Source organism: Lepidochelys kempii, chromosome 12 (assembly GCF_965140285.1).
Source record: "Lepidochelys kempii isolate rLepKem1 chromosome 12, rLepKem1.hap1, whole genome shotgun sequence".
Lineage (NCBI taxonomy): Eukaryota > Metazoa > Chordata > Testudines > Cheloniidae > Lepidochelys > Lepidochelys kempii.
In genome coordinates this window covers 25,950,484-25,970,207 of record NC_136391.1, presented here as the reverse complement: position 1 = coordinate 25,970,207, position 19,724 = coordinate 25,950,484, and the positions used below count along the sequence as shown (strand labels likewise).

At 42.1% G+C, this 19,724-nt stretch overlaps 3 protein-coding genes across 6 annotated transcripts in view; 1 reads left to right on the top strand and 2 right to left on the bottom strand.

Annotated features, from left to right (window-relative positions):
• CDH16 (cadherin 16) overlaps window positions 1–6,038 on the bottom strand; it is a 62,032-nt gene extending 55,994 nt beyond the window's left edge. The window contains exon 1 of one of the 4 annotated variants that reach the window (XM_073307926.1): window positions 6,010–6,038. In XM_073307926.1, the coding sequence (XP_073164027.1) occupies window positions 6,010–6,038 (29 nt within the window). The other 3 variants (XM_073307924.1, XM_073307923.1, XM_073307927.2) reach the window with 3 other exon arrangements.
• PDP2 (pyruvate dehydrogenase phosphatase catalytic subunit 2) overlaps window positions 1–19,724 on the top strand; it is a 172,953-nt gene that overhangs the window by 135,626 nt on the left and 17,603 nt on the right. The gene's annotated exons all lie outside the window — the stretch shown is intronic.
• On the bottom strand, window positions 13,632–19,009 carry RRAD (RRAD, Ras related glycolysis inhibitor and calcium channel regulator). The gene is made up of 5 exons (XM_073307940.2): window positions 18,932–19,009; window positions 18,373–18,742; window positions 16,832–16,905; window positions 16,055–16,259; window positions 13,632–14,517 (listed from the first exon to the last, which is right to left on the bottom strand). The coding sequence occupies exons 2-5, from the start codon at window positions 18,728–18,730 to the stop codon at window positions 14,240–14,242; spliced, it is 915 nt and encodes a 304-aa protein (XP_073164041.1). The 5' UTR covers window positions 18,731–18,742; window positions 18,932–19,009; the 3' UTR covers window positions 13,632–14,239.

The following is a 19,724-nucleotide window of genomic DNA, read 5'->3' as shown; positions in this document are numbered from 1 at the left end:
ATGTGTACTGGACATGGTACGTGATTATTCGATCCCTGTTTCCTGATGCCTTTAAATCTATTATTTATCAGGGAAGGAATATTGGATTGAACACTGAGAAGAGTAATGCCAAAAGAGAAAGAACAAGCTGATAACAAAATTAATCACAAGGGCACTAATCCAGCAAAACCCTAACTCTTGTGCTTTAATTTAAGTACTATTGACTCTTATATAAGTAAAGTTAAACACCCGTGTAAGTGTTTGCTGGATCAGGTCAAATTAAATTCTTTTGCATGTTAATTTTAGTTTGGATTTTTTGGTTGTTCAGTAAATGGTAGCTTGGTATGTCCTGGTCCTGCAAACACTTAGACATAACTTTACTCACATGCATAGTGCTGTTGAATTCAGTGGGACTATTCATGTGAGTAAAGTTAAGCAGTGCATATGGTACATCTTTGCAGGATTGGGGCCTTAGTTTCCATTTTTAATCAAATAAAGCCAAGAGCTTTACAAAAAGAAAAGGAGTACTTGTGGCACCTTAGAGACTAAAAAATTTATTTGAGCATAAGCTTTCGTGAGCTACAGCTCACTTCATCGGATGCATGCAGTGGAAAATAGAGTGGGGAGATGTTATATACACAGAGAACATGAAACAATGGGTGTTACCCTACACACTGTAACAAGAGTTAAGGTGAGCTATTACCAGCAGAAGAGTGGGGGGAGAGGGGACCTTTTGTAGTGATAATCAAGGTGGGCCATTTCCAGCAGTTGACAAGAACATGTGAGGAACAGTGGGGGGAGGGAGAAATAAACATGGGGAAATAGTTTTACTTTGTGTAATGACACATCCACTCCCAGACTTTAGTCAAGCCTAAGTTAATTGTATCCAGTTTGCAAATTAATTCCAATTCAGCAGTCTCTCATTGGAGTCTGTTTTTGAAGTTTTTTTGTTGAAGTATTGCCACTTTTAGGTCTGTAATTGAGTGACCAAAGAGACTGAAGTGTTCTCTGACTGGTTTTTGAATGTTATAATTCTTGACATCTGATTTGTGTCCATTTATTCTTTTACGTAAAGACTGTCCAGTTTGACCAATGTACATGGCAGAGGGGCATTGCTGGCACATGATGGCATATATCACATTGGTAGATGTGCAGGTGAACGAGCTTTACAGTAGTTTTTGTTTTTCTACTAGACATAGAAACTTAGTTTCATATTTAGATCATTCAAATATTCAAGATTGCTGCAACAAAACTAATCAACAAATCTTTGCTGGGTTCATTTTCTGGGTTGCTCTGTTTGGGTGCATGCATCTGTCAAAACATTCTTGTCCAAAACACAGAGCAAAAAGAAGTAACAGATGCTTCCTATTCATAAGTTCATCTCTTTCCTCATTTTCACAACCCCCTCCCCCTGAAAAGGGCTTTGAGATTGAATACACCCAATCCTGCAAGGAATGCAAAATCAGGTTTTATTACATCTGGGACTGCAAGGAAAATATAGGATCATTGGGTGATGTTCTGGCCCCATTGAAATTAAGGCAAAACACTCACTAGCTACAAAGAGGCCAGGATTTTACCTACTTTATTTTTTCATCATTGGTCCCTGTCATGGCTTGCCAGCCCTTTAAGGCAAGCTGAGCTCAGCTTTGCCCATGATTTAGCAGCTATCCCTCACTTGTGAGCTAGCAAAATAAGAGCTAATTAGTGGTCCCAGCTGAGTGTAATGGTGCTTAATTTGAAAGGATGACCCCAGTAAGTGGTGCTGAAGCAGCGTGAGCACTGTTTAAACAGAGATGGGAGCTCAGGAATACCCTGAGATAGTCAGGCTGTCACCCACAGGGCCTGCTAAAGGAGAGAAAGACTCACAGGGATCAGAGTAGGTTCCTGTGGGGAACTCTGTGATGGGTCCTAAATGAAGTGGGGAGATCATCAAAGGTAAACTGCTGGAGTCCCTGGCAAAGGGAAGCAGCTGGGGAAGAAGCAAGATAAGAGAGGCTCTGCAGGGGCCAGGAAAAGGGGTGGAGAAGCCCAGGACTTCAGTGGTACCTGAGTAGGGCAGAAGAACGATTAGTCTGAGCATTTGATTTGGACTTTAAGTTGGATCTTTTTTGTTACTCCAGATGGGGAGTACATTGTTGTGTGACTTGGCCAGAGGGCTGAGCTACAGAACTCCTATAGAGGGAGTGAGGAGAAGACAGTGGCTGGGACTGGCCATTACAGCCAAGGAAGTGCCCACTGAGGTATAAGTGGTATAAGTATAAGAAACAAAGTTCCCTGAAACATGGCGCCCAGGCGTGAGGGGCGACCCTAGAGGTGAGGGCAGATATATACACACCTGGGACAAAATTCTAAATGATATGGGATTACTTTATACCATAAAATCTCTAAAATCTTCATAAATCAGAGTGTGTGATATACTGCAGCTCTGTCAAACTTTTCTTTCCTTTCTTTTTCCAAATGGTAGTGAGTGAGAACATATCCATCTCTCCAGTTAGAACATTGGTGATGCCCTAAGATCCAATTTAGGTCTACCATAGGTTGTCCTCTCTCCTAATGAAGCGCAACTGGTACACTTCATAATGTACTGAATCACTGTGAAGAGTTAATAAAGGAAGGTTTGGGTGTAAGGAGAAAAAAAAATGTAGACCAAATTCTACTCTGAAGTCGACAGGGTCCCTCTTGATTTACTCTGGTGTAATTTGGAACAGCAGTGAATTAAAGAACATAAGAACGGCCATACTGGGTCAGACCAAAGGTCCATCTAGCCCAGTATCCTGTCTTCCGACAGTGGCCAATGCCAGGTGCCCCAGAGGGAATGAACAGAACAGGCAATCATCAAGTGATCCATCCCATTGCCCGTTTCCCAGCTACTGGTAAACAGAGGCTAGGCCCACTGTCCCTGCCCATCCTGGCTAATAGCCATTGACGGACCTATCCTCTATGAATTTATCTAGTTCTTTTTATTAACTGAGTTTATTTTCTCTCAAGTGAAAATGGACACTTTCTACTAATTATTGCAAAAATCCTCAGTGTTGCCAACCCCAAATGTTTAAAAATCATGAGTCAGGAACCAAAATATTATGAGATTCAAATTATTTATTTATTTTGGTATGTCTAAGAGTAATTGTGATTGTGTGAGGGAGGGGATTGGGGTTTTTTGCACCTTTTGAGGTTCATTCAAGTCACATTTTCATGCTTTTCTCTGCATCCATAGGTCTAGAAAGCTGTGTGTCTCACAAATCACTTGTTTCCAGGAGCTGGGGCCTCAAGGAAACCATCATGTATTGCCAGACTCCTGAAAAAATAGGAAGAGTTGGCAACCCTGACTCCCCTAATGTTGAATCATGGCCTAGTTCTCCTTTGTAAAGTTCAGTCCCCCATTACATTCATTTGCTGAGTTGATGATTTAACTATTTCTTCATGATTTTTTAACTATTTTAATGTACCATGCAGAACTATATTTGCAGTGAATATTCTGAGAAACAATGTTTAATTTGGTATAGATTAATTTTAAGTTCTCCTCCTTGTCCTGGTGATGTGTACCTGATAAATCCTCCCCTTTCCACACCCCCATAAAAAAGGATTAGGGTAAAATAAAAGCAGCAATTTGGTGACGCAGGACAGGGGTAAAAAATGAAGTATCCTAGCCTTGTTCAGACTTTCCCCAGACTGATACCTGCAGGTTTTGGTTTTATTCCAGGTCAAAATATAATGCCTGGTCCTGCAAACATACCCATATAGTCACAAGAGTGCTACTTACACAAACTGCCTCATTAGGCCAAATGCTGCTTTCGGTTACCCCATTGCACAGCATGAGTACAGCCCTAAACTTGCAAAGATTTAAACACGTTTAACTTCATGCACAGTGGGTAGTCCCATTGATACAGTGCATGAGGTTAAGCATGTTTTTGTCTTTCCAGGATCAGGACCTAAATCGACTGATTTACCTTGGTTTTACTAGAAGCAGGGTTTGGTCAATTACTTCAATGAGATTACTTGCATGAGCACTACTCACAGGAGTAAGGAGCTGCAGGATAGGGGCATACATTTTGAAATAAGGTTATTCCTTTCCCTGTCACTGCCCAGATAATGATGTTAAAAGAGTAAATAATATTAGGATTTTAGCTGAGCTCTTTCTTGTTCATCCTTGTGGAAAAATCTAAAGTTGAAAGAAACAGGAAAATTAAAATGCTCTGCATCTACTTAGTCCATTATGCACCCAGTGACCCTAACAAGCCACATTCAGGGTCATGTAAAATGTTGAAGATGTTTGTACGGTTTTGACAGCTTTCCTCACAACCAACTAAAGATGAATTCAAGGTAAAGTCTAGGAAGAGGCCTAAACTTCATCACAAAGATTTACAAACCTGATCTGGAATTTGTTCCCTGAAATGGATGTTAGTAACCCATTGAGTCTTAGTTAAACCTCTATCCTGCCTGTTTGGAAAATGAGCCTTGCAATCAGTGAATTAAAAATAGCTTGTTGTTTCTTAGGGGGCCCTTTGAAATACGCAGTATAGGAAACCTCCCGCAATGCATGATGCTGTGAAGAAAAAAATTATCTGGCAACATCAAGCCCCCTCATTCGCTTGCTCTCAGTCAAAGCTCCCATCATTTGTCTGAGCTAAATCCAGACCCTGGCTTATGCAGCGGTAAGGGATATATAAGCTCCTTATAACTGTGTAAAGCAGCTGCACTCCAGACTGATGAATCCTTCAGTGGGTGCATGAGGGTGGGGCAAGGGGGACCAGTGCCTGCTGGGAGTAGCTCAAGGGCGAGGCATTAATGCAAGCCACCCTTTTATTTCCTGTCCCCAACCCAAGCAAGCTCCGTGTGTATCCAAGCCTGCTCCATGGGTTAGCAGAAAAAAGTAACCTCTGCCCTGGACTGGGTCCAAGGCTGTATATTTTTGAATATGGTGTTGGGAACAGGGGAATCTGCAGTCGTCTTATACCCCTGACTGATTGCCTTCAGAGGGGTATTCTACTGCCTATTGGTCCACTTGTTCCTTCCCTGTCCATGAAACAATATCTCTGGGGCTGGGGTGAAGCCAGAAGGCTGATTGCTGCATGGACACTTGAGTCCATCTCCTGCATGGACACATCAGGCTGTCATAGCCCCCACATACCATGTCTGTTGTCACTCTCCCCCTCCCCTTCCGCCCGCCCCCCATGGTTACCCAGTGCTCAGTCAGGTTACTCAGGCAAGGGACTGTGGGCTGGTTTGACCTTGCATTTGGTCATATGGGGTCAAATCCTAAGAGCTGCTGAGCACCCCTGACTGCTATTGACTCCAGTCAGAGTTGCAGGGGCTCAGCACTTCCCAAGATTAGCCCCTGACATTTTTTATGTATTTTTCCCCTTAAATCTCTAACATGCCCTCAGCATATTTGTCTAATTTCACCATTTTTGTGTTTAACACCCAGAGCTCTGAGAAAAGTCATTAAAAGAAAAATTCCAGTTAAAACAAATGTGATTTTTTAAAATTTAAATAACCTTAGCTTTGATTTCTTATTAGTTTGCCACCTCAACAAATCACATCTAACGCAAAACAAAAACCCTAACGCACAAACACTTATAAAATCATTAAAATCAGACTAACAATATTGGTTTGTTAATATAGTAAATGTTCAAAACCTTTACTCAAGAAAGATCTGAAGCTTATGCCCAGAATAGTAACTTGCCTTTTACAATAGTCACATAGTTTCCACCCCTTCCAAAAATTGTCAGCAGGTTTTTTTTCTTCTGTTTGACGTTTGCTCGCCATCACATCCCCAGTTTAATACTTTGTTAGCATGTTTGCAAAACAAGACGCTTCAGAACCTAAAATCCAAGCAAAACTGCTAGCTTTAGGGGTCACTTTCAGAAGGCCAGACTACGATTGCCTTACCGTTGGCAAGTTGGGGACACACATCCCTTCAGTGGGACCATCGTGAGTAAGGAGTTCACAATCTAGCTCTTAATCTTGGCAGCGGGATGAAAAATCTAACCTATTCCATGCTTTTCTTGATAAAAGGAAAGTGCTCCTTACCTCATCATGTTCCTTGAAGGGCAGAACATAATATTGAGAGTGAAATAATAAAGGCCTGGTAGTTAATTATTTACTTTATAATTAAAAATGTACCAATCACTAACTAGGATCCCTAGAGGTTAACTGCACATTTAATTTACAGCTCATTTTCCAAAAGCTGAGTATGAAATTGTTCATCACAAATCTGTTAGTATTTTGGGAATTCATGGAATTTTTAGAAAACAGCATACCTTCTCTTTTAAACTCCCATAAAAGCATGAGAGTCTTGTCATTGATTTAATTGGGAGCAGGACTGGGCCTTAATCATGACTGATAATTCAAGATGAATGTTAGTGCAAAGGAAACATTGGGGATCATTAGGATTAAGGGTGTGTTGTTGAGTGTTTCCATACTATATCCTTTCGGGGATTTATCCATTTCAGTTTTCGATCTGACATTTAATTAGCTATGGCTTGTAGTAAAGGTAGGTTGTGTTATGCATGCATGACTGACTTAGCTATCCAGTGAATGTGTGTGTCTGGCAAAATGTGCATTGAATGAGATGGTGTTCTGCAGGAGCTGTTATTGGCTTGACCACTGCCCCTTATTCCTTGAATTTAATATTAATTTGATCTCTGCACCCCATTTATTTGAACATTTAAAAACTGCGTACTAACTTAACTGTGAAAAAGAAACAAAAGAACTGTCTGTTGTTGTTGTTTTTTTAAAGTGGGACATTCCAAAAACGTTGTTTACAAAGCAGTGACCACTCCAGCAGTGCTAAGCGGTCTCCTAGCAAGTTTAACTGTCTAGTAGAGAATTCCCTGCTTCTCAGACAAATTCTCCAGTGGTGTAGGGTTAATATAGTGGCTCTTATGCTGGCTTTCTCTTAGGACGCAGTACGACCAGCATATCCTTTGCCTGGGTTCCCAGGCAGGAGTTTAGCAGCCAGGGATCACCGGGCATGTCAGGTGTAAAGTAGCACAGTCTTGAGGTTCGGGTTGCCAGCTGTTTTCTAGTTTTCACCTGGAAAGTCTGGGTTTCGGCTTGTGTCCAGGTGCCATGTGACAAGACCTGATGTCCAGTTTTTTTACCTGGGAGGGGAAAGCGGAACAGGTGGCAAGGCCTCAGGAGTCTGGTTACCAGTCATTAGAAAGGTGACAACCCTACTTGAGGTGGCTCCATTTTACACTGGAGTTTAGCCCATCTGCCAGGCAGACTTGGGATTTGGGGGGCAAGGTGGAAGAGAGGACATAGAAGTAACTTAATGTACCCCTTTGGATACCTTTTAGTTCAGCATGAAGCTCAGTTCAGGCCACATTCTGTCAGGCTCTTGTGCTGCTGCCTGTCACTGTGGTATCATGTCCACATTAGCTCTTATATTGTAAGCTCTTTAGGGCAGGGGTTTCGTTTGTACAGCTCCTAGCACAGTGGGGTCCTGGTCCATCACTAGGGCTCCTAGGCACTATCACAATACAAATAAATGGTAGTAGTAACTCACATATGCATGTGCACACCACATGTGTATTAATATAATTCTAGTTCCTTACCTATGTTACAAGTAAAACCTTATCTTATTTGTACTGAAAGAATTAAAAAGCCTAATCTACTTTTCACTACTTCTGCTTGGTGATGTCTTTGCATTTCAGCCTGGGCAGTGAAGAGAGACCAGGTGCTCAGATAATACAGAGATGAGAACATGGTATATAGATTGATAGACGCTAACCAGTTTTGTATTTTCGTAGTCAGTTTCCACTTCCAGATTCTCCTGGACTAGCACAAGGCTGCAATGTGTAGGTTGCAAATCCTGCAGAGAAACGTTGATCTGTTGAATAAAATGTTTTAATTAGAATTTTAAAAAAATCATAGAAACCTTTCTACTGCTCTTAACTGACCTGATAGCGTTTCTTTAGGATCAAGCTTCTAAGCATATTTTCCAATTTGGACTGGGTAGCCTGGCTGAGCTGCAATACTACAGTATAAACCATTCTGTGAACAGTGAGTGCAAAAGAGCATATGCAACTGTGGCCTAAAAGATTTCCACTATAGAATGGATTTAGGGTAAAAATGAGGGAAGGATGTCAGATTGCATTAATTATTAAACGCTCCATCCCTATCCATCAACAGATTGGCTACAAGTCTACCATTCCCCATTGCCTTGTAAGCACCCAGGATCCCTGACATTCAAGGAGAGAGTAATTTAATTTGCTATGTTGTCTTAATCATGGATGGATGTACAGCAAAATCTGACATTTTAATCTAGACTTTATTATGTAAAACAATAGGCTCGGGGACCCAGTTCATATTCAACTGTTGACAGCTAATGTTTTTCAGTCATTTTTGTAGCAGCAGAGGAGTGTCACTCTCCTGCTCCCACAGAGCTACTGCTGCAAAAGTGACAGTATGGAACAATGGAGGGTGGAAAGATATAGGGGAAGTTGGCGTAAAATACTGAGCATATGATAAAAGGGAGTCACCCAACTGACATACCTGCACAGTACTAGCTTAACATTTGACATATCAAAAGAGCATTTCATTATTGTTTGTGCTGAATATGGTCGATGGATAGACCTCATTACCAATTCCGGCCGTGCAATGTCATTGACTTTGAAATGGAGTTCATGTGAGTTGGTTTGCTTTTAAAATGCATTGTAGGTTTTAGTTCAGCCATGTTTTGTTTGATTCTTCAGGGGTTTGGGGTTTGTTTTGTATAACCCCCTGGATCTTGGGAGGTAGTGAACAGATCTTTGCTATGATGCCTCATCAAGTCATTTTGAGCTGAATATAAATTCCACTTGTAAAAGCAACTGTTAACTTTAAGCACTCTAAAGTCAGGAAATACCACAGTCCTTACAAAAACTTCAACGAGCTCTGCAGCTAACCAGAAAAGATGCAATAAGAGGAGGCAGCCTCAGTGTTAGCCAGCAAAGGCTATTTACAGCTTTATAGATAATCCTCTGTTACATGCATTGCACCTAGAAATGTATAAAAAGCCAGGCCAGAGCACAAAAATTATGTGCTTCTTTTGGCCTGATCAATTTCATTCATCTGGCCATATTTTCTACTAGCTGAAGCTTCTGGGTGTTTTGTTAAGCAGAGCATATTGCAATTGTTCAGCTTGGAGGTGATAAGGCTCATCCTGTTCTGCTGCCATGCCATCTGCAAAGTGTAGACTCTTCTGAGTGGGGGACAACATGGCACAGATTCTGTGCCCACTCCTCAAGCCCTGACCATTAGCTACCCACAAGGCACCATTTTGGGGCTGAGTAGAACTGTTTTTTAGGAGGATGGGAAAACAGATATTTTATGTATAAAATACATGTTCTTGGGCTCAATCTCTTCGCCAAATTTATGCCAGAGTCTGATCTTTTACTGCTCATGTGATGTGATATGATATGGGAAATAGAAAAGGTTTTTCAGCTCTAGTTTCCATCTGATTATTTTAAACAGAACAGTTTGAAGAGACAAAGGAAAAACAGAATGAGACAAGAGAAATCCTTTAGATGTTCTCCATCCGTTTTTGTCTGTGGTGGTAATTCACTGGGGGGGAAGAGTGACAGTGTTCAGGATAGGTGATTATTAGGGCATGGTAGTTGTGGGAAGGTAAAAAGTCCATAGCTGTGCCTCCTAGAGTGGAGTGGTCGGACTTTGTGTAGGCTTCTAAACTGAATCAGCTGTTCCCCCTTTGCTTTTTAAATAGTGTTTCAGGATAACTTTATGTAGGAATAAATATCAGATCCCTCTTTCTCTCCCTCGAGGTGCAAACTGTCATTGAGTAGGGGGCAGTTCAAACCACTTGAACTCTTAATTTTTTAAACTGGAAATTTGTTTAAAATTTTCAAAAATTTCAATACTGGCAAGATATGGTTATTTTTATTTAAAAAGGAAACCAAACTGTCCTAGGAATGATAGACAATAAGAAATAAAATAATAGACAATGTTAAATAGACAGCACCTTTGTTTAGGGATAGAGATGCAGTGAGATCTTTGCGAGGTACTGGTATGTATGGTTACGCTGTACATAATTTTTTAAATAAAATTGGCCATTGTTCTTTACCCAACTTCAGCGTAATATTATTATCCTACCTTCATTGAACTCCTGGTAAGCATTCCTTTGGGTTCTTAATCCTTAATTCACTGTTCATTCTTTTTCACTGAAGAAGAAGAATAACAAGGGCTTAAATTCAGCCAGAGCTGTCCAGAGCAGAGCTCTGGTAAATATTTTTAAACCTGTGGGGCTAAAGCCCCAAGCCCTGGCGTGCCCCCTCCCCCACAGGGCTAAAGCTCTGAGACCTCCCCAGTATGCAGCTGAAGGCTGGAGCCCCGAATTGGGGGGAGGGAGCATGGGGAGCTCTGGCATATATTGTTTGAGAATTTAAGCCCTGATCATGACCATTTTCTACCACTTCCCTATAGTGATGGTGGGATGACTTTAGTAATACCTTTTTTTGAGAAAATATTCCTGAGTGAAACAATTATTTGATATTGCTACAATTTACCCAAGAAATGGGCATTTAGGGAATAATAAAGCATCCAGGGATTTGACTCTTTCTGTTGTAAATATTTTTGGTGTGAGAAAGAAATTATACTTGTTTAATATCTTTCCTATTGTAAAGCTACAGTGCTATTTTAATAATAATAATTTGAGGTGACTTCACTTTGTTTACATGTTATCAGGATCAGATGTAGGTTGGATATTAGACTATTTCCTTTCACCATAGAACTTAGGTGCTGGAACTAGGGGTGCAGGTGGCTTGAAGTGCTTTCCATCATATACAGGGTTCACCGTTCTGGTTCAATGGCTCTCAGCACCCCCACTGTACAAATTGTTCCAGCATCCCTGCCATAGAAGATGCTGATAAATCCACTGTGAACAACTGTAATTGTGCCAAGAACACAAAAGGCACCACCACCGAATAATAAGAGACCCATTAGTTGGCAGTCAGCAAAAAGGCAGAGGATTTAATGGGTGTGGAGGTTGAATTACCTTCCTATTCTAAAGGCTGTCCCTCAAAGTCAGGGCTGATGGACCTTGGCAGAGCAGTACAGGAAAGCTTGCAGTGCCACTGCCCATGCTGTGTGGGTTCTGGAAATAAACAGAGATTTGCAGGGAGCAGTCTTCTTTCTGGTAACTTTCATAAGCACTAGAGTCACATACACTAACAATAGCATTCTGAGCTTACTTTCCAATTGCAGATCTCAAAGTCCAAAAAATTAGAGATGATACTGATACTCTTAAAGATGTGAGGTGGAATTTTCCAAGACATTTAATAGAATTGGGAATCCAATTCTCATTGACATTCAATGAGAGTTCGGCACCTAACTTGTGTAGGTGCAATTGAAAGTTCCACCTAATAACATGAGACTGCAGGAACTTCATGTTTTATTTTATTGATCCCAGAAGTATTATCTCTAGAAAACAGTGATTCTACTGTTACAGGAAAATGAATTGGGATTAGATTACTATTAATTATCTTAGTGTGGCTCCTAAAGGACCTAGTCATGAATTGGGATCCATTGTGCTAAACCCTATACAAACATAACAAATAGATGAGTATTTAGAATAAACATTATTGTACATATTTCACCAAGGGAGAAGATTAGACTAGTCATGGACTCTTTAGACTGACTCAATTTGTTTCATACAGTTCTACCATGTGACAATGCTTTCTATATAAACAAATACTTTACATTTTATAAAATCTCTGGCAGTGTATTCATAAATATGTCAAGTTTAAGAGTTGTTCAAAATCCATTCTTGTGAATTCATGAATACAGAAAAAGGTCTGATTTACAATGCACAGTATTCATGAGCACAACTATTAATCATGACCTTGAGGAGGCTTTAGAGCTACATTCATGTTGTAGCATGAAGAGTGACACAATCATAATAGTGCCTTGTGAGACCCCAAATTCTAACCTGTGAGCTTGTAGCATAGTCCTTATTTGTTAAAAATGCAATTCAGAGCTCACGTTCAATGAAGCAACTGTATCTAGTGTCCTACAAAGAATAAATCTGTCAATCAACCCTCCAGTGGTCATTCTGAAAGCACAAGGTGACTAAAAGAGCAAAGCTTCATGAAACATAGGGAGTCACATTGTAGTTTTGGCACTGAGTCTAAGAGGAACAAGCTCACAGTCTGTGCTATAGCAGGTGCATGTGACTTGGGATGTTTTGCAGCAGCGTTAAAGCTCCAGAGTAAATAGATGCAACTGTTTTGCCATCCCTGAGCAAGGTTAGATGATAGTGACCATAGTTTAGTGCAGAGTACTACATTCAGTTGAAATTTCAGGGGGGAAGAGAGTTAGGGATATGTATGGAATCACCTGAGTTGGACTTTAACCAGACCACCAGTTAACACCTCTTATGAAGATCATCATGAGCTCTTTACAAGCTACTAGTGTTCAATAATTTGGTTTTATGTGTGACCCAGGAGTTGGTGCCTCCTAGCACCAGGCTAGAGCATTGATTCACTACAGACTGAGCAAAGAATGCCACCTACAAAAGCACTGATTCCTCTTCATGCAGTACCTGGCTTTTCCTTGGAGGTCTCCCAAGTATTGACCCAACCACACTTAGCTTGTGAGCACTAACAGGATCCAGCGGTAAGATGGAATGGATATGCAATAGTTATTCTGCATGTGGAAAAAGTAAAAGCAACCCATACAAAATCTTGGGCATGAACATTTGTGAGTGCAAGTTTAAAGCTCTCTTTTGAAAATATCATAGATAGGAGGTAAGGGAAATAGAAGAGAACAGGAAGACTGTTTTGGTCAGAGAGGTGGAGTTATGAATTTAACTAAGAGAGTAAGTTCTATACCTGGAAACTAAAATTGATGCAACAGCTAGACAAGCCCTCTAATCTCATCAATAGGGATGAGTCAAATAATAATGAAGCAAAAAGAACACTAAAACTAAGTGGTAACAGCACAATAGACCAGAATGGCATGTTGTCACGCATATTAGCCACAGTGCTTCCAAGCTGAGGCTTTTAGCAGAGCTGCTCAGAGATTTCCCTGATCTGCCTCTTCTACAACAGGCCAGTTCCCAATAGGGGGGTGGGAGGAGGGAAGGAAGCTCATTTAACACACTGTAATGCCATAAAGCACCTAAGGAGTAGTACAGCATGAGCTTCATCATATCATCTATTTAGATAGACTTGCATCTGGCTAAAGGTTTTACACAGCAGGCTTATTCCTGCTCCTGTTGAAGCCCATGCAAGTTTTGACACCTTAAACAGGTGAAGGAACAGGCCCTTACTGATGTGAGTAGTCCTAGTGAAATAAATGGGTCTATTTATGTGGCCAAGGATCTATTATACATATTTATATCAAATACTCTTGATTTGGAATAAAGGACATCCATTTTTAAACCCAGAATCTTATCTGGTGTACATCTGCACAGATCTACTGAAGTCTATTTCTACCAGCTGAGACTGTTCCTGGCTAACTTTGTCTGGACACTTATTCCATTTTAGTTTAATGCACTTCCTTATTCTGGAATAAGATTGTCTGGCTCAGAAGTTATTCAGAAACCCTAATAATGAAAAAGTCCATGTGTGGACAAGCCCTTTTTTGTACAGTAAACACTGTCTCACTGTGCTTGCTATGAGAAAAAACACAGCCTAATAGTATAACAGGAAATAACTTTATTATAAAATCTGCATGTAAACAAGTAACAAATTGAGTAACAGTTAATGGAAGTGCAAATTAACTTCATAAATGATATTTATTCTGTATCTAACTATATATATATATATATATATATAGCTATCTCCCATTCTAATGCTGTTTGAACTGCCTCCCCCCCCCCCAATTTAAAAAGTATTTATCATTGCTTATTTTATACTAAAAAAAAGTGTACGAGCCTGCGTACAAACATTTTCAAGTTTTGCTCTGCAAAGGAGACAAGTTCATGGTGATATTTCACTTTATCATCCTTTATCTTTGCTTCTCTGGTATCCACAGAACAGGAGGACATGTAACAAATGTACACAGTGAAAATGTGGGCATATGAAGCCACTTGTTTAAAATTAGTTCATTTACTTGCACACACACTGATGCTTAAACCATTTACCGCTGAAGTGTACATGGTAATGTAGCTTCCAGGTTTTGCTTATGAACCTTAAGGCATTAAGGAGAGTCCCATATAAGTCATTCATTTTTATCACCATGTAGGTTTGTTCACACTTTTCAGAAGTCAAATGCTTGTTCACAACCCATGTGCAGCATCTGGCCTTGCTGAAAGATTCTAAAGCACAGATAAATCATGGCAAGACTTTGACTTTGCCTTGAAAGCCATCTTCTTATTGTTCTTTGCCACAATTCTCCCAAGGAATCGCTTGGCCTTTTTGCTTATGCTTTCTCTTCTTTTTGCATTGGCCATTCTCCTGGCATTGTCTTCTTTACTGTCTTTGCGAAGTCTGATTTGTCGAATGATACCTTCAAACAGGTCCTTCACGTTATGATGAAGGGCAGCCGACGTCTCAATGAATTTGCAGTCAAACACCACAGCGCAGGCCCGTCCCTCTAGAAAGACAGAAAAAGGGGCAAGTGAATGACAGTAGAAAGATTTTCCTTCATGCATATTGGCATCCAAAGCTGCAATGTGACTTAAAATACCCTTATTAGGGGAATATGGCCTTTATACCACTAATATACTTTGATGCATGTTGAGATGAATATTCCCAGTCACAGAATCATAGAACTGGAAGGGACCTTGAGAGGTCATCTAGTCCATTCCCATGCATGGACTGGATCCTCAGAGAAGGCTGTCCCGTCTTTTCAAGATTATACCATACTAGGGTTGGAAGTCTCAAGTCCACCAATTTGATGGAACATAAGGCAACAGAGTCCCTCAAATAAACTGGCCCACTATGGTTCATGGCTTGAACAAGGCATGCAAACATGCTTGTACAAGAGGGCAGCCAGCATAAGACAGAGCCAGTATCACCATTTCTTTCAGGTGAAAGCCCTGGCACAGTTGTGCTGCCACATTCTGCAAAAGCTATAACTGTAAAAGCAGTGAATTTTCTAAGATAGGCTTTATTTGGAACAGTTATAGCTAGGAAGGCCAAAATCACCAGACCCATTGTTAGAGGTCAGGAAGGTATAGTTCATTTTGGTGTATCAAGGTCTGCATCCACAGAAGGATGCAACTCTAATATTTCAGAGATAAAGCTACTTTTGACCACTGCTGGAGCATGAATTTCCACGTGCAGCTTGTGGTAAAACAAGGACCCTGAAGTTGTAAACTTAATCAGCTTGAGCAGGGCAAACCACATCAATAAATAGAATCACCACTGGGGCAATAAAGACCTTCTGGGCACTGCACCAGCCCACAAGCAAGCAACTGCTCCATGTTGCCTTTGCAGGCTAGTGGGCAGTCTAAAGCAGGGAATGAGAACACCATGACAGAATCACGAGACTGGAAGAGCTAGTATCTCAACATTCCACCTAGTGAATATAAAAACAAAATTTTTAAAAATGATGTGGATTCAGTGCTGTTGGTAGGTGCTTGGTTGACAGTCTTTGACATTGAAATACTCAGAAGAGTCACAGCATAGACTCAAGCAGGGCAAGCGTCCCCACATTGCCCTGCCAATATATCTCCATCCCATCATGAGATCACTTTATAGGAGAGAGGATTGTTCAGTCTGTATTGTCTTGCCCTCAGCAGAAATTGCCAGTTGTGGGTTTTGTACCTCTGTGCATTAGGAACAGGACTGAGACATCAAGTCATTTCATAAGTGTCCTTGGGCAGCCAGAAGATGGCTAATGACTTTCAGTCACTATTGACCTTGAGACACATGCAGTAGCACCCTGAAGCTGCAGCTTTAAGCCACTCCTTTACTACTGCAGCTTCAGGGCACTATGCCAAGGATAGTCACAAATCAACCAGCTCTGCTCCTGACAGTTTGGTTCATAGACATTCCATGTTCAGAGTTTGGAGCACAGAGAAGGAGCAGACTCTTCAAATCATGTCCCTTTCTGCAGTAGAACTGGATTCTCTGCAGCCTTGGTTATTAACTTTGACTTGAATTCACAATTCAGTAGCATCTCTTACCATCTACTGAGACTTCTCTGGATCGGACAAGGTCACTTTTATTCCCTACGAGAATGATGGGAATATCTTCCGTTTGTCTTGCTCTTCTTAGCTGAATTCTCAGTTCTGAGGCCTTTTCAAAACTAACTTTGTCTGTCACTGAGTACACAATAATATAGGCATCCCCCATTTTCATACAATGATTCTGAAGCCACTGGGTGTCATCCTAAAAGGAAAAAAGAATGGAACCATTTATTGCATTGAAAATACATAAAAACTACACATTCCTGGTTCTAATAAGTGAATTATTTTGGAAACCCTGCTACAGCTGGTTTTGTTAAAAACGTAATAAAAGAATTGCAAGTCTGTATTAAATTTTACACAATCGTTTTTGGGAGAGAAAAATCACAGTTTTGGATGTTCTATTATAAAGAAAGCTTTTCTATTTCCACAAATTGCATCAAGGCCTGTGATGGGCCAGATTGTGACCCCCTTACTGACTGATAAGCAGCTACTCACAGAACTGCCTCATTGGCTTGACAGAGTCTGCTTGTTCCGGTAACTCCGTAGCAGCAGGAGTAAGGGGTTCAGTCTGGCCCTAAACCATGGTCTGAAATAACCTAGCTACTAGAAATGTACTACTAGAAAACTGAGTGAACACAGAACAAAAAGAATCTCAATATTATTTTCTATTAGGATGTTAGATAACAATAAGTAGCCATACACTACCTTATTCTGAAACTATGCCTAGGCTGTGCAATTAACAAGTGACCCATAAATAAAATGAACTATTCGTACCTGCTCCCATATGTCAAACACTATGAGAGAAGCTTCTTCTCCGTCGACTATAATCGATCTGTTATATGTATTCCCTATAGAGAGAAAATTTAAAATCATTATTTGACTTCGTTGACTGCAAAAATCTTGGCAATCAGAACACTTCACAACACCTGATTGACTAAGGTAAAGTGGTTACCACAGTTATTGCTTCCAAACCAGTTCTTTCTTAATTTACTATTTACAGATATTTTCATTATGGTGACAAAGAAGGTTGCATAGTGTGTGCAATATGAAATCAATACTGTTTCTCTAACAAATTTTGAATTCAACAATTTTTTTTAAAATGCTTCAATGGTCAAGTAGTGACCGCAGCCAAGAAAAAAAGTAAATTCAGAGTAAAGGCCATCACTCCATCCTTCACTCACCATGTTATACCTGAGTATTGTAGCATATATTTAAAAATAATCTTTACTCAAGGCATTCTCATTGACTCATTAAGGACTTCAGTGCATAATAGTCTACACCCTGGGGCACAATCCTGAAGTCTCACCCCAGAGACTTCTGCAGTCCATTTGCAAACATAGGTACAACTATATGGAGTGATAAACTTAGCTCTGCATTTTCCTGCTGTTTGGGTTTAAGTGAGAATGCTCATTATTTAGGGAGGTTTTTTACCTTAATGTCTGACTTTTTAAGGAGTAATGTTTGAAAGTGCCTAGATTTCCTTATTCCACATGAAGGGAGCTTAGAAAACTTTGCTTCAGGGCAGTTCTAGTCAATTGACTGCCATCTATGTGGTCAATAAGACAAATTTAGAAACATACTATGTGTAAAATGGGGATAATGATACAGCCCTCCTTTGTAAAGTACTTTGAGATCTACTGATAAACCTCAATATAACAGTCGGGTATTATTTGTTACATGAACCTTTAAACCATCTAATGGGACGGTGTATTAAATTATGAAAAATTAGTTTGTTCAGTAGCTAAAGTGTTAAGAAAGATTAACTGTTACCTTTCTTAATCATAAAAAGCCTTTGTTTATTCTATAGAAAAATGCCCTGAAACCAAGCCTTTCTTTACTAAGAGGAGCACATATTGGGTATCCCAAATCAGCTACATTTACATGAATATTAATGTATTGATGTGACTGAGTTAATCATCAACTATAGTCATACTTAATATGCATTCATACAGTAATAGGCTTATGCAAACCTATTAGTGTGTGAATACATATTCATTTTGTTTAAACCACAAATTGTTTTATCCTATACTTGTCTAGGTCTAGATGTAATAGACATGTGAGCACACGGAGTTGATGGACACACTGCATGTCCAGCTCCAGAAGGGGTCTGTAAATTCCTTCGCACTAAGCCTGTAGTTCAGGGCCAGACACTTCAAGCGGGCAGCTCTGTAGCGAAGCTCCAGCCTGGGACTCGCTGTCCGGGCAGGGCTGGGAAGGGGGAGTCGCTAGCGGCGGGGCGCTGCGGCTGTGGACGGTGCCGCTTTCCCCCGCAGAGCCCGCTGGCCCCACTCCCTCCCCGGCTCCGCCGCGCTCACCTGCCTCCTCCGCATCGGGGCAGTCCTCGACTCCGCCGAAGATCCTGGCCAGGCTGGTCTTGCCCACGCCGTGCTCGCCCAGCAGGATCACCTTGTAGAGGTTGCTGTCGAAGTCGCTGCCCGAGGAGATGACCGAGTCGGAGGAGTCGGACGCCCAGCTCTCCCGGTCCGGGTTGTACGAGGTGCAGCGACCCAGCGGGGAGAACTCGCCCAGCAGGGCGCCTGGCGGGACCGACGCCTGCAGCTCCCGGTCATCCACCGGCATGCTCCGCCGGTGCAGGTGCTGGTGGGCGGCGAAGGGCGTGCTGCAGCGCCGCTTCTCCAGGCAGCGCGGCTTGTCCCCGCGGTTCAGAGTCATGGGGGCGCCTAGCTAGGGGGAGAGCGACCCGGGCGGCGTCAGGCTCCGCATCCCCCTGCTCGCCCCAGGGAGACTCCCCGCTCCCGCCGGCCCCTCGCCCTGCCAGGCGCTGAAGCCGCCGCCGCCTCCCCTCGCCCGCCCGGGGGCACCCCGGCAGCTTCCCCCTCCCCAAAGACCTGGGTCGGTTCCCGGCCGGCTTACCTGGGACGGGGGCCAGAGAGGAGACGGGATTCCCCGGCGGTGCCTTCTCCCTGTCGCCGCGCTCAGCCACGCGAGCGCCGATGCCAGCTCCTAGCAGCCCGCGCCGCCGCGCTCCTATTTATGCCGCGGCCAGCTCCGGCCCTCCCCGGCGTGACGCGCCGCTGAGACAAGGCCCGGGAGAGGCAGCGGCAGCGGGCCAGCCCCGCCCCCAGCGCCCCCGCGCTGGAAGCCGGGTGGGGGGGGTTCCAGGCTGGCGGCTGCGTCACTGCCACGCGGCCCGTACACACCGGGGTGCAAGGGAAAGCCCGGGTTGTGGCCTCTCCTGGGTGAGCACCCAGGGGTCCGGGGCATCAATTACTTAATGTGCGTACAACGCCTGGGAGAGGTACAGCAGGATGGGAGTGCTGAGGACTAGTAATGGTTCCTGTAAGCCAACGGTCTGAGGTATCTGGCTCATCATTGTGGTGTCTGAGTGTCCTTAGCCCTAGTTACAAATAGATAAATAAACATGGGCAACTTCTGTTTATTTAATTAGCAATGGAGTCACCTTGAGCGGGCTGCAACAGAGTCAGGCCCCACTGTGCGAGGCACTGGATAGTGGTAAAGTAAGAGACAGACCTTGCCTCTGAAAGATTACAGACAAATTTCAGTAAAACATGACAGTATTTGTATTTTTTTTTGTATGAATTTAGAAGAGGTGAAATGTGCCAAACTGACATTCTGGAGAGGAGGGTGCTCAGTTTGTTTAGATTCTGGAGCACAGGCACTGTATGAACAGCGCAAAGCTCCCGTC

Coding starts and splice junctions, on each gene's coding strand:
- RRAD (XM_073307940.2), bottom strand. CDS start 18,730: ATGACTCTGAACCGCGGGGACAAGCCGCGCTGCCTGGAGAAGCGGCGC. Junction 16,260..16,831: donor TGTTTGACATATGGGAGCAG/GTACGAATAGTT, acceptor TTTTCCTTTTAG/GATGACACCCAGTGGCTTCA. Junction 14,518..16,054: donor CAGAGAAGTCTCAGTAGATG/GTAAGAGATGCT, acceptor CTGTCTTTCTAG/AGGGACGGGCCTGCGCTGTG.